Source organism: Perca flavescens, chromosome 19 (assembly GCF_004354835.1).
Source record: "Perca flavescens isolate YP-PL-M2 chromosome 19, PFLA_1.0, whole genome shotgun sequence".
Taxonomy (NCBI): Eukaryota; Metazoa; Chordata; class Actinopteri; order Perciformes; family Percidae; genus Perca; species Perca flavescens.
Genome location: NC_041349.1, coordinates 32246447 through 32260726, shown reverse-complemented (window position 1 = coordinate 32260726; position 14280 = coordinate 32246447). Strand labels below are relative to the sequence as shown.

At 38.8% G+C, this 14280-nt stretch overlaps 1 protein-coding gene across 2 annotated transcripts in view; it reads left to right on the top strand.

Annotated features, from left to right (window-relative positions):
• The first annotated feature begins 258 nt into the window (after positions 1–258).
• The window catches only part of aco1 (aconitase 1, soluble), a 34171-nt gene continuing 20149 nt past the window's right edge, over positions 259–14280 (top strand). The window contains exons 1-10 of one of the 2 annotated variants that reach the window (XM_028563805.1): positions 259–371; positions 3314–3446; positions 3539–3707; positions 4941–5078; positions 5249–5318; positions 5429–5612; positions 6339–6478; positions 7351–7522; positions 7943–8043; positions 8434–8550. In XM_028563805.1, coding sequence (XP_028419606.1) covers positions 3338–3446; positions 3539–3707; positions 4941–5078; positions 5249–5318; positions 5429–5612; positions 6339–6478; positions 7351–7522; positions 7943–8043; positions 8434–8550 — 1200 coding nt within the window. In that variant the 5' untranslated portion in view covers positions 259–371; positions 3314–3337. Of the gene's footprint in view, positions 372–3285; positions 3447–3538; positions 3708–4940; positions 5079–5248; positions 5319–5428; positions 5613–6338; positions 6479–7350; positions 7523–7942; positions 8044–8433; positions 8551–14280 lie in introns of both variants that reach the window. The other variant, XM_028563806.1, reaches the window with a different exon arrangement.

Sequence of the window (14280 nt, the reverse complement as noted above, 5' to 3'; positions counted from 1 at the left end):
GATACGTACACTACTTTCATTGAATGTTGGGTGTCTTATTCAATTTTATAATTAAATAAATAAACAATGCGACAATAAGCTGAAAAAACACTTTAACAAAAAGTGCCGAAACCTAGGGGATTAAAAAAAAAAAAAAAGTATCAACATTTCTTTAGCCGGGAGGACAACACAAGAGTAAAATGTTTTTTTCAGTAAGGTTGCTTTTACACTTAAAAGGGAGACTTTTATTCTGAATAAAAGTCTGACCGGAAGTGTAGTTGTAGTTGCAGCTGGCAGCGGACCATATTGGAATCAGGAGCTCTTGTATAAGACTAGCCTGCTGAGATAACAGACGGCCGTGCTCTGCGGTATCTCCTCTGCTGCACACATAAGTAAGTACTTAAAATCCGACCAGATTGAATTAACTGTCTAATAACATATCTTCCATTATCTTTAGAGTGAACAATAGAGTATTGTACTAAAATCCCCCATTTGCTGTCATGCAGAATAGTTGAGTCGTAGGCAAACGTTAGCTAACTTTTGCTCTTACATTCCAAACCTGTATTCGTTTATACCATCGTGCTAATATTATATGTGAATTGGCCACTAGAAATGTTTCAAATACTGTCCATTTCTATTTTGTGTTGGGTTTTTTTTTTTATACAAAACGTATGAGTTTGTAAATGTTGTCGTCTGACCAAGTAGCTACGTTACGTTAGCTAATGCTAACTTCTGTCAGAGCCTGTCTATGGAGAGCCTGTTCACTCCCTATCTCACTCCCTATTAGCCCCATTGTACCAACCCGGAATTTTCCCGAGAGTGGAAGTTCTCCCCTTATTAGACATTCTCTGCTTCTGTTAGAAGGCCATGTTACAGGTTTAGACATGGGAAGGGAAATATGAATGAACAGAGGTTGCGTTGAACACCATTATGTAAAAGTAGTTTATTAGATTTTTTCCAAATGGTACCATTTTAATGGTAATTTACGGGCTGGTTTGTTAAAGTTGTATCTATAATAGTGTAAACATGTTTTTTTTTCTTTCACAAAACTCTTTTGTAAGTTAACAAAATAAAGTAACATTCTCATAATTGTACAAACAGCCATGCAAGGACAGTCTTAACTGGCAGGATTCGGATTTTACATCAGTTAGCTACGTAAACAAGACTACAAATCTTAACAGACTTTAGGCACACTAGGTTTGAACCCCAAAAATATAACATTAGAGCCAGCCTAGTCGTTATCATTTCATAAACCAATGATGAATAAAATGAATATTGCTATTTCTTATTGCCATATTAGACACATGTTTAAGCACTGGTGCTGGTTGTTCTGGCTGTGTTACATCAGTAATGTCAGAATCATAAACTGACTTTGCACTTTGCTGCAGACCTTTAGCCATCCCTTCAACAAAATATGTGGACATTCAGGATGTGAAGGCCCAGTCAAGTGCTCCTTTTAATCATTTCAATTCTCGCACACATACCGTCTCTTGAGAAATTACTTGTAGTAGAACCGTTTTCAACAAGTAAAGCTTGTTGAACATTCAGTTGCACTTTATAATTTTTTTATTTTTTTTTTTTTATCAGATTGCTAAAGAGTTATGTAAGGTTTGGAAAACATGGGCCAAGAGTTCACTAACCCTCAGGCTAATCCATTTCCACACTGAATATGGAAAGACTACAGATTGTAGACTAGGGCCTCCTGCACACTGCCTGCATGGCGTGAGCGTTGCGTGGCGGCTGCGTGGCGTTTTCTATGTCTTTGCACACCAGAAACGTGTCTGACGCAGTGCTGCTGCTGCTAGCCTTGTCAGTACACATGGATGTTTCCCATTGATAAATATTACTGTTGATTACAGCAAAGACAACGTCGGCAGTATTGGAGGCAAAATAGGCTACAGAATATTTCCTTCTGTATTGACAGGTGCAATATTAGAAAATCTAGAGACTTTCAAACATCAAAATGTCATTTATTAATATGTATTTGTGTCAAAATGACAAATAGGGCCGCACGATTATGGCCAAAATGATAATCACGATTATTTTGATCAATTTTGAGATCACGATTAATTATCACGATTATTTGTTGATTTTACACATAAGCTAATTATAACTGCTTTTACATCCATATTGTGCTACATTCCTCCTTTATTGAAGGATACTGTGAAAGAGTATGCCATTTCAGCTGTTGTGGGACCGCTTTCCCTACTTGCACGTTTGCCGTGAGGTATCTACTTGACTAAATAGCAACGCGGGTCTCAGTGGCTCATTACACTGCTACTTACATGTCTGCGTTGCGCTCTGATGCTCCGAAACCAACGTTAGAGGCAACATAAACATCGCTCTATGTCACGCTAGTAAACACTAATAACCCTTTATACAGCAGGTAACGTTAGCCTACCGTTAGCTACAGTAGTAACTGGATTAAACACAGCTAAAATGCTGACAGCTAAACAGTGTAGTGTGACAGGATTCCAACTGCGGGACGTCAAACAGTCTGCTGCTAAAGCTATGAGCTAAAAGACACAAACTAGCACTATGGTCACTGCTATTGTCTGAAAAACAAAACAGACGGGACAAAATGTTGCGTTTACTGGTAAACTGGTAAATATTGTGACCGGCTTATGATGGCCGACTGCTACCTGTTGTGGAATTTTCCTCACGTTCCTCTGTCCTCTGTGACGTCTACATTTAGAAACTAAGCTGCGCCGTGCAGGGAACAACTCTGATTGGCTCATGGAGGCACATGATCAGACAGTGGTTTATGGAGCGCTAGATTGGCTTTGCAAAAACTTTGATAAGGAGTGTTCTATGAACGGAATGACGCATTTTAAATATTGCTCGATCACACAAATTTGATCGTGGGAAGCCAAAATCGGGATTATAATTTGATTAATTGTGTAGCCCTACATAAACATCTTTTCCTATTCTATTTGCCTGGAAACGCTTCCAACAAGCTAGCGTGTCGCGTGACAAATGGGCGTCGGTCCTATTTCTAGCGTGCATGCGTTTTCGGCGCGGCTCGAGCCAGGCCTGAGACGTGCGTGTGACGCAGGCACTGTGCACGTTGTAACCTGTTAACATGGGAGCCGAAATATAAACTGACACGCTACGCAGCTGACACGCTCACGCCACGCAGGCAGTGTGCAGTAGGTCTAAGCCTTGTAATTGGGCTCCTTAAAGACATACTACATCCCCAATTGATTCATTTGGTCTTCATGTGCACTTAACATGTTTGAAAGAGTAAAAAACATAAAACTAGACTAATGAGAATATTTGTTATTTCTTGTTTGGTGTTATCAACAGGCGTTTGTTGCTTATATTTGTGCTTTAGATCTGTACTGACACACAGAGGAGGATGTCTGCGACTGTGAATAATCCCTTTCAACGTATAGTTGAGCCTCTGGACCCCACGGACCCAAATAAGCAGTTTTACAATCTTTCCAAACTTGGAGATCCAAGATATGGTAACAGAAATTCTTGACTCAATGCAGATATGAAACCTCTTGGCAGGGTAACTGAATAGTTTTAGTGATTTTTGAGTTTCACTGTTCCTCAGATCGTCTGCCCTTCTCCATCCGGGTCCTCCTGGAGTCTGCTGTCAGGAACTGTGATGGGTTTCTGGTAAAGCGCTCAGATGTCGAAAGCATCCTCAACTGGAAGCAGACCCAGACTCAAACTGTGGAGGTACCATTCAGACCAGCTCGGGTCATCCTCCAGGACTTCACGTATGTGGACACTATTCATTTACATTTAATGTCGGAGTTTGTCCAAAAGGTTTTTGAGCAACGGATGGAATCCTTCACAACAGACTTTTTTTCAGAACCCCTAGAATTTAAATTCAGAGGGAACTCCATCAATTTTAAACTTTTAAAATAACCCTAGTGATGTCATCAGGATAATCTCGGCTTGGCTACTACAAATTCAAACAAAAAGCCTGCGTTACATACTGGCATTTTGGAGTATTAAAGACAACAAGGTTGTTTATCAGGCAGAGAGTCTCTAATGTAAAGAGGATATTGAGGTGCATTGTGGGAAATGTAAGATTCAGTGTTTTTGCAGGTTGACCCATACCAGGGACTAAATGTCAGGACATCCTCTCTTGCTTTGGTTTTAGCGCCACAATTTATTTTTTGCAGCATTAAAGGGTAGAGCTGGGCAATATATTGATATTATATCAATGTTGTGATATGAGACTAGATATCGTCTTAGATTTTGGATATTGTAATATGGCATAAGTCTTTTCCTGGTTTTAAAGGCTGCATTACATTAAAGTGATGTACTTTTCTGAACTTACCAGACTGTTGTAACTGTTTCATTATTTGCCTTTAACCACTTAGTCATTATATCCACGTTACTGATGCTTATTTATCATAAATCTCATTGTGTAAATATTTTGTGAAAGCACCTTTAGTCAACACTACAATATCGTTGCGGTATCAATATTGAGGTATTGGGTCAAAAATATTGTGATATTTGATTTTCTCCATATCAGCCAGCCCTATTAAAGGGTAACTACCTTTTTTTTTTTTTTTTTTTTTTTTTTCAACCTGGACACTATTTTCCTATGTTTTTTTTATTTAAGTGACTAATAGGAACAACAATCTTTGACATTGGTCCAGTATTAAGCGAGATCGCTGCAGTCGGCAGCGGAGAAACAAGCTACAATGTTAATAGGACAATTGATCAGCTTGTATTTACCTTCACAAAAGTGCTCGTTTTGCCACTGACAGACTCAGATTAATATTCTCTGCCATGTTGTTTGTGTAGCTCTATGGCAAACGCGCGGGGGGCGGCTAAGCCCATTCGGAAATACGTGAGCCCAGAGGGGAGCCTCGGCGGATGTTAAGGAGAAAACCGACTTTCATTTAAACAAGTCGACGTTAACTACACAATCGAGTTACTCGATAAAATTGATTTATCGCCCGGCCCTATCTTGTGTCTCTGAACTCTCCTTGTAGTGGTGTCCCTGCAGTGGTGGACTTTGCTGCCATGCGTGATGCGGTGATGAAACTAGGCGGTGACCCAGAGAAGATTAATCCTGTTTGCCCTGCTGATCTCGTCATCGATCATTCCATCCAAGTGGACTTTAACAGGAAGTAAGACCAGGTTCATCAAACTCTTTCCACCATCAGTTCAAAGATACTGTTTCATCCTCCATATAGATCCAATATGATCATCCTCTCAGTTTGCTGAGGCTTTAAAACATGTGATACCATTTGTTTCTTTCTCTAAAATGTAAACGCACTGGCTCTTTCTCCTTTTTTAGGTCTGATAGCCTTCAGAAAAACCAGGACTTGGAGTTTGACCGCAACAGAGAGAGATTTCAGTTCTTAAAGGTGTGAAAAGTGAACAAACCCAGTGTGAGGTCTACATTTCTTATATATAGATAATTATGAAAAGATGTTTTTAACCCTGTTAATATGTTGCCTTTCTTCCTTCTGCCCAGTGGGGCTCTAAAGCCTTCAGGAACATGCGGATCATTCCTCCTGGTTCAGGGATTGTTCACCAGGTCAACCTGGAGTACTTGGCTCGAGTGGTGTTTAACTATGATGGGTACTTCTACCCTGATAGCCTGGTGGGCACCGACTCTCACACCACAATGATTGATGGGCTGGGAGTCCTGGGCTGGGGTAAGACAATGTCTTGTTTATGTCTGTTTCAAACATTACATATTCAGTTGTGCGTCTTACATCTTGGTGGGAGACTGTAAACCAGGGATCACAGAGGAAGTGGTTTCCAGAAAAAGTAGAATTGATGTGATCTTAAAACCCAGAATGTCCTGTTTACATTACATTTAAGGCTATCAGACATAGATATCTACTGTACAAAGAATAGACAAGCCTCTGTTTTCAACAGTTTTCAAATTCGGATAAGCCTCTAGCTAACAGTCTTGCTTTGCCAGACCATCCTCCAAAGCATCCTGAAGGAGGGTCTGGTTACTCCACATAGCATTCCGGGATAGGAGGAAAATGTGCTCTGGTTTATTGGCATTTCTTTAAACCAATTAGAATCTTCATGGGCGGTGCTAAACTCTGCACAGAGCCGCTGCAAAATAATTGTGCGAGAGAAAACTCCGATTGGACAGATAGTCTAGCTAGCTGTCTGGATTTACCCTGCAGAGATCTGAGGAGCAGTTAACCATAGTCCTCATAAATCCACTGGAGTTTAGAACGCCAAAACAAAGGAAGAGGAAGGGGACGGAAAATACATGCATCCGACAGAATTTCTTACAGCACCGGAGCAGTCCCGGAAGTTGAACACGAAAGATATAGACTAGCTGGCAGATAAAATGACCAAATTAAAATGACTTGAATTGATCATGAAGTTCTAAATTATATTTGTCATAAAACCCTCAGGTGTGGGTGGAATTGAGGCGGAGGCTGTCATGCTGGGTCAGCCAATAAGCATGGTCCTGCCTGAGGTGGTGGGATACAAGCTGTCCGGGACCCCAGACAAGTTCATTACCTCCACTGACATTGTCCTCACAGTTACTAAGGTAATTAGAATCACTTTTACACACTTTACACGATGTAACTTTGAATGTAAAATAGGGCTGTCAAAATTGCTCAAAAATGACGTTTGAATATTCCCTCTAAAATAACCCTGAATATTCAAACTATTCGAACATCTGGTTGCGCATGCATCCAAGGTGGCGCGCGACATCGTGACGTCAAAATGATGCAATATCCGGCCGAGCCGAGGTCGCGCACGGCTCTTTTTTTTTCCGGCGGTGCGCGACAAAGCGGAAACAGGAGGCCTGAATGAGTTCGCCAACAACATGATGCCAGGACTCAGAGTGACTGCAGGTCTCTCTGGTAAACTCACCGGGTTAAGAGGAGCTCTTTTATGGTGAATGAAAGGCTCGATCCGACGAAGTAGGTCAGTGAATCACATTGAAGCATTGACGGCAATGCTGCTGCCACTTCTGCCGTTGTTTACCTTTTTCTTCTTCTTCTTCTTCTTCTAGTCTGTAGAAAGGGCAGCGTCGGTAGCCTTTGCTCATTAGCGCCACCGCTGTTCAGGAGAAGACTGCAGCTAGTGTCGCGACCACCAGCGCAGGTATAAATAGTCACGGCGATCTCATGATGTCACATGTGTATGCGCCAGCTGGGCTGCATCCAGTATGTAACGGCTTTCAGGCGCGCTAGCAAAGCAGACAGCCAGACAGCCTCTGCTACCGCGGGCGTTTTTTTCCACTTTTGTTTTTTTTTAAACTATTCGAATATATATTCGAATTTAGAATATTCGTTGACAGCCCTAATGTAAAATAATCCGAGGTATGCATAGACATGTTTGATTATTTTGGGGTTATTTCTGTTGTATTGAGCATCATATTCTGACATTCTCCCTCTCCCCTTGTGCTCTCAGCACCTCCGTCAGGTGGGTGTTGTTGGGAAGTTTGTGGAGTTTTTTGGCCCAGGTGTTGCTCAGCTGTCCATCGCTGACAGGGCCACCATTGCCAACATGTGTCCAGAGTACGGAGCCACAGCAGCTTTCTTCCCCGTGGACAACGTCAGCATTCAGTACCTCAAGCAGACCGGTGGGTGTCACGCTGTAGAATATGGAGATAATGTTGCATGAGAGGCTCAGGTGTTAAGAAATGGATGTAAAGCCAATTTTTCTTTTAACATGCAACACACTTAATAATTACTTAAATACATGATTACAATAATATTGTTTTTACCTGTTAAACTGATAGTATTAACCAGTCAAAATTTGTGAAACGGTTAATAAATAACATCCCTAATTTGATTTGCCCCCATTTTGGGTTTTTTAAAAGCAGCTTGCACTTAACTTATCGGTGTACCAACATTCCACAAATGCATTGTTCAATAACGGAATTACCTCCATAGAAGTTCTGGCAAAACGTGACCTCCAGTTTGCAGCCAAGAATAAAGACCCCTCTGATTTATCACAAGAAATTCTTTTCAGCGTTTTGTTTCCATTTGTTTGTGTTCAGGGAGAGAAGCAGAGCAGCTGGCCTACATTACAAAGTACCTGAAGGCAGTGGCCATGTTCAGAGACTACAACGATGTCTCTCAGGATCCAGATTACACTCGGGTCAGTCTCCACATCATTTTGACGTTTTGGCAGTTTTTATTATAGGAAGGTCGATTAACGGTTGCTTTTTAAAAGGTAAAATAGTGTTTGTATTTGTGCCAAAAAGACACAACAGAGTAACTTGCTCATATCCTGATAAGTAAAACCATACCAGGGTGTCAAGATTTTTTTTTCTTCCTTTTTTAGAAGCAAGTTGTAACATAATACTAAACACAAAAACATAATAAAATAAATTGAGTTGTTTAAACATAAGACTGCTAACAGTTTCAACAATAAATGTGTACGCAGAAAAGTATAAATTGGCAAATTATGTTTTTATCTATTTATTTTTAAAGTGAGGCAAACGTATATGAACTACCGGTATATCCTGATCTCCCCCCTCTCTCTCAGGTTGTAGAGCTGGATCTGAGCACCGTGGTTCCATGCTGCAGTGGCCCCAAAAGACCTCAGGACAGAATTGCTGTGTCTGACATGAAAACCGACTTTGAAACCTGCCTGGGAGCAAAGGTCGGTACCAGTGCACTCTCATGCGTCACAGAAGAATCAAGAATTTTGGAATTCAAAGGTTTATTTGTCCCATTCAACAACATGTAATGTGGCATGCTCCTTAGGCTGTCTAAAAGACTAGTGTGGGAAAAAAAGGATAAACATTCAACATAAAATATGATAAAGTATGTACAGGCCAAGGTGCAAATTTAAGTATCGCAATAAAAGACAGGAAAATTAGACCGTTAAAAAATAATTTTCTGACCACTTGTTAGAGGGTTGGGAATAAATGTCAGTACTTTTTAGGGCTGTCAACGAATATTCTAAATTCGAATAGTTTTAAAAAAAAAACGAATTTCGAAGGTAAAAATTAATATTCAAATAAAAAAAAAAAAAAAAGAAAAGTGGAAAAAAACGCCAGCGGTAGCAGAGGCTGTCTGGCTGTCTGCTTTGCTAGCGCGCCTGAAAGCCGTTACATACTGGATGCAGCCCAGCTGGCGCGTACACATGTGACATCATGAGATCGCCGTGACTATTTATACCTGCGCTGGTGGTACTTCGTGGGTGGTCGAGCCTTTTCCAATGGAGTTGAACTGTTTCCAGATACCTGAAAGTGGTAGACGCCACACCTGTCTACATGTGCCCTAAGCCGAGTTAAGTTAAGTTATAACAACAAAATGCTTTTCACTCACTGTGTGTATGTTTCTCTCGGTTTTGAGAGTCACTTTCTTGTTTAAATATTTTTCTAAGGGCTGTTGAGCACTTTAATGACACTCAACTGTTTGTTTACAAGACATCTATTACTTCCAGTTTTTATTTATCTTTATTTACAATGTTCTATAGGCTAACATTTTATGTCTATTAATTGCCAATAACTGGTATGTGTTAGTTGTCGACTGAGAACCTAGGTACCTCAGTTTTCACTGCTTTACTAAGTTCCTCTATGCACTTTTTTTTAAGTTAAATGGTGCAGCTCCTTGCAGTAAGGTTAAAGTCTAGTTTTATCCTAACTTTACTTCTTATATTGTTCTAGCTGTTGTTGTTGTTAATACGTCTTTAGCTATCATTACTCTCAATGCCAGGGGGATAAGGAATATTGTTAAGCGCAAGGTGCTATTTTTGTTTCTCAAGCAGCACAAATCTGATTTCTGTTTCATTCAAGAGTCACACTGAGTTCCGGATGATGGAAGATTATGGAGATCCCAATGGGGAAATGATCTGTGGCAAGCTCATGGGTATGGACATTCTGCTGGTGTTGCGACTCTAAAATATAACTTTCCAGGGACTATTCTATTATCTCTCAGGGATACATCAGGTCATTTCATTTTTCAAGTGTTAACCACTGAAAACTTTACTTTGATAATTATTAACATATATGGCTATAACTCTAACCATGAGAACGACATAATCCTTGAAACTTTAGAGAAACATATACAAAATACCCTTAATAACTTTCCAAATTTAGGTATAGTAATAGGGGGGGATTTCAACATGGTTTTAGATCACAACATTGACTGTTGGCCTCCACGTTTTTCCTCAGCAGTAAATGAAAACTTAAAATTATTTATGCGAAAATTTAACTTGATTGATGTTTGGAGGTTTAACAATCCTAACATAAATTCTTTTACTCGGAGTAATAGGAATGCCACCAGACGTTCACGATTGGACTATTGGTTAGTCTCTGATCATTTGAATATTGATAAAATATCAGTTAATATCATCCCAACTCCATTAACAGATCATAATGCAGTCTCCATATTTATCCCCTTACACTCTGCCCCCTCTAAAAGATGTAGAAATGCTTACTGGAAATTAAACAATTCGCTTTTACAACATGATGTGGTAAAATCAGACATTAAAAAAATTATTTTGGAATTTTGGAATAAAGCAAAATCTGAGGATGCTTTTGGTAGCAACTGGGAACTTCTCAAATTTAAAACTGGCCAATATTTGAGGAATTATGGTAGTATTCTATCCAAAAATCGTAGATTGGAGGAAGAAAGAGTGGTCTCTAAAATAATTTCTTTGTACCAGAAGGACCCCGCAGATATTTCAGAAGAGGAACGACTGACCTTAATTTCGGAACAACTTAAACTAAATGAGATTTACTCCAACAAAGCAAAAGGTGCCTTTATAAGGTCAAGAAAAAGGTGGATTGAAGAAGGGGAACAGAACTCTGCTTATTTTTTCGGCTTAGAAAGATATCATGGGAAATTCAATTTAATCCAGCAACTTAATATTAACGATTCTGTAACTGATAATCCGAAGACCATAGCTGATTTCTGTTCGGACTTCAATAGAAATTACTGCCATCATTCAACCACCACATTCTTGAACAATCTTACCGTCACACCAATCTCTCAAGATAATAGGAAACTCTGCGATGAACCTATAACCTTGCAGGAAATCACATTTGCAATTGAACATTGTAAAACTAACAAATCTCCTGGAGTTGATGGCCTCTCTGCAGAGTTTTATGGGGCTTTTACACAAGATTTAGCTCCCTTTCTACTTGAAGTGATTTTAGAAAGTGTTGAAAAAGGTTCTCTACCTCCTTCACTGACTCAAGGTTTAATTACATTAATCCCTAAACCCAAAAAAGATCCACTGTTTATTGATAATTGGCAACCTATTTCATTACTCAACACTGACTACAAAATTTTTGCCTCAATCATCGCAAAACGATTAAAAAATGTTCTAGACCCTATTATTGATGAAGTCCAATCAGGATTCATGAGAAAAAGACATATCTCTAACAATATTCGGCTTGTCTTAGATATAATTGATTATTCATATTTATGTCCTGACGATAGTTTTATCTTTTTCTTGGACTTCTATAAAGCCTTTGACACAGTAGAACATAACTTCATATTTCAAACTATTGAGAAATTTGGTTTTGGTGAATTTTTCTGTAAAGCTGTTAGAACAATGTACTGCAAAGGCAATAGCTCTATCAGAGTAAAAAATGGGACATCACCGAGATTTGACTTGCAAAGAGGCATCCGGCAGGGCTGCCCTGCCTCTCCCTACCTATTCATTTTATGTACACAACTTCTTTCCACCCATATTAAAAATAGTGCCTTAAAAGGAATTTCAATTGCAGAAAGAGAAGTTATCCTCACCCAACTAGCAGATGATACTACTTTATTTTTAAAAAATGCCAGCCAAGTGCCAATCGCTATCAAAACAATAGAATAATTTTCCGCAGCTTCTGGACTCTGCTTAAATCTGAAGAAATGTGAACTTTTTTCCCTTAAAGAAAGTGACACCTCCCAGATCTGTAACATACCAATCAAGGATAAGATTATCTATCTAGGGATTACTATAATGAAAAATGAGGAGGAGAGATGCTCTGAAAACTTTGACTTGATTAGGGATAAGACAAAGAAAAAGCTTAATCAATGGCTGCAGAGAGACTTATCCTTGAAAGGACCAGTATTGTTGACTAAAGCAGAAGGTTTATCCCGTCTTACCTATGCAGCTATCCCCTTATTTGTCAACAAAAAGCTCTGTAATTCCATTGATAAATTACTTTTAAATTTTATTTGGAAAAACAAGACGCATTATGTGAAAAAATCTGTTATTATGAACACCTTTGAACGTGGTGGTCTTAACTTTCTTGATTTTACAACCCTTTAATAATACTTTCAAAATAAATTGGATAAAGCAGTTTCTAATGAATCCCACTTCTACATGGAATTTTATACCTAGCTATATTTTCTCTAAAGATCGTGGTCTTGAATATTTACTTTTGTGTGATTATAAAATAGAAAAAATTCCCTTAAGTTTATCTAAATTCCACAAACAAATGCTCTTAGCATGGTCATTAATCTACAAACATAATTTCTCCCCACATAGGTGCTTCATCTGGAATAATCAGCTTATTAAATTCAAGAATAAATCTTTATTCTATAAAACTTGGTTTGATAATAACATTCTAGTGTCCCAACTACTAAATGGTAATGGATCATTGCTGAATTATTCTGAATTCATTCATACTTTTGGCATTCCAATCACCCCAAGAGAGTTTGCAATTGTTATGGATGCCATCCCATCTGGTATTTTAACTCTCTTAAAAGGGACTGGAAAACCAATTTGCTTACCAGCTTTGGACCCTAAATTGACCTCAATTGGTAATATGTGTTTCGCTTCCACAACTAGAAATAATAATCATAACATTCGCTCTTTATTCCAGAGAGAGGTCACCAGCACCCCTAATGTTGTTCCCTATTGGTCTAACTTTGTTGACAACCTGAAATGGAAGATTATTTGGAATCTTCCTTACAAGTACCTTCTTAGGAATAAAGTAAGAGAAGTCTCTTTCAAAATCATACACAGGTATTATCCTGCTAAGCAATATCTCCTTTAGGTTTAAGCTTGACATTTGTGTTAACTGTTCGTTATGTGGAATATGTCCAGAATCATTGGTGCACCTGTTTTGGCAATGTCCCTATACCAGCATGTTCTGGAAGGATTTATCTCGATACATTACTGATAAACTTATTGCTGATTTTTCTTTGTTGTGGAAAGATGTACTGTTTGGTTTCCATGACAACAAAAGTAAAAAACAGAAATATATCTAGTAAACTTATTGATCATTTTAGGGAAATATATTCACAAAGCCAAATTTAGTAACTCTAAACCTTCTTTTATTGCTTTTGGTAAGGAAACGGAGCAATACATCAAAACCATCTATGACTCAAAAAATAAGAAAGCTGCTAAAACCATTCAGTTATGCTCTTTTTTTTAATGTTTTTATATGAATCTCCCCCTGGCTCTCTTCACTACTTTTTTTTTTTTTTTTTTTCTGTATTAATGACTGATTGTTTATGCTGTACTGTACTGTTTGTATCGTATAGTTTTAATAAAGATTGTTTATAAAAAATAAAATAAAATAAAAATAAAATAAAAAACCTGCGCTGGTGGTCGCGACACTAGCTGCAGTCTTCTCCTGAACAGCGGTGGCGCTAATGAGCAAATGCTACCGACGCTGCCCTTTCTACAGACTAGAAGAAAAAGGTAAACAACGGCAGAACTGGCAGCAGCATTGCCGTCAATGCTTCAATGTGATTCACTGACCTACTTCGTCGGATCGAGCCTTTCATTCACCATAAAAGAGCTCCTCTTAACCCGGTAAGTTTACCAGAGAGACCTGCAGTCACTCTGAGAGTCCTGGCATCCGGTTGTTGGCGAACTCATTCAGGCCTCCTGTTTCCGCTTTGTCGCGCACCGCCGGAAAAAAAAAGAGCCGTGCGCGACCTCGGCTCGGCCGGATATTGCATCATTTTGACGTCACGATGTCGCGCGCCACCTTGGATGCATGCGCAACCAGATGTTCGAATAGTTCGAATATTCGGTGCTATTTTAGAGGGTATATTCGAACGTCATTTTTGAGCAATTTTGACAGCCCTAGTACTTTTTGGTACAGACTGAACTGTGTCTATAGTATAGAAAACACAAAAAGCTAGCATCGAATGTCTGTTAAGATTTGTCACCCTGCTTATGTGAGATAGTTTGGGATTTTCAACATGTACAGTATATGGGTGCTTTTAACTGTTTAAACTACTCATGTTCTTTTTTTGTTGTCGCTTCTTTTGTAAAATAAAGTAGTTTGCAAAATCTAATCTAAGCTATCGTAAAGTATAGTTTTGTAATCGTTAAATATTGTATTAGGTCAAGTATTAAAAAAAACAACAGCACAAAGCCTCTTTTTTTTTTTTTTTTTTTTTTTAAATCAGTTATAGCTTGAAC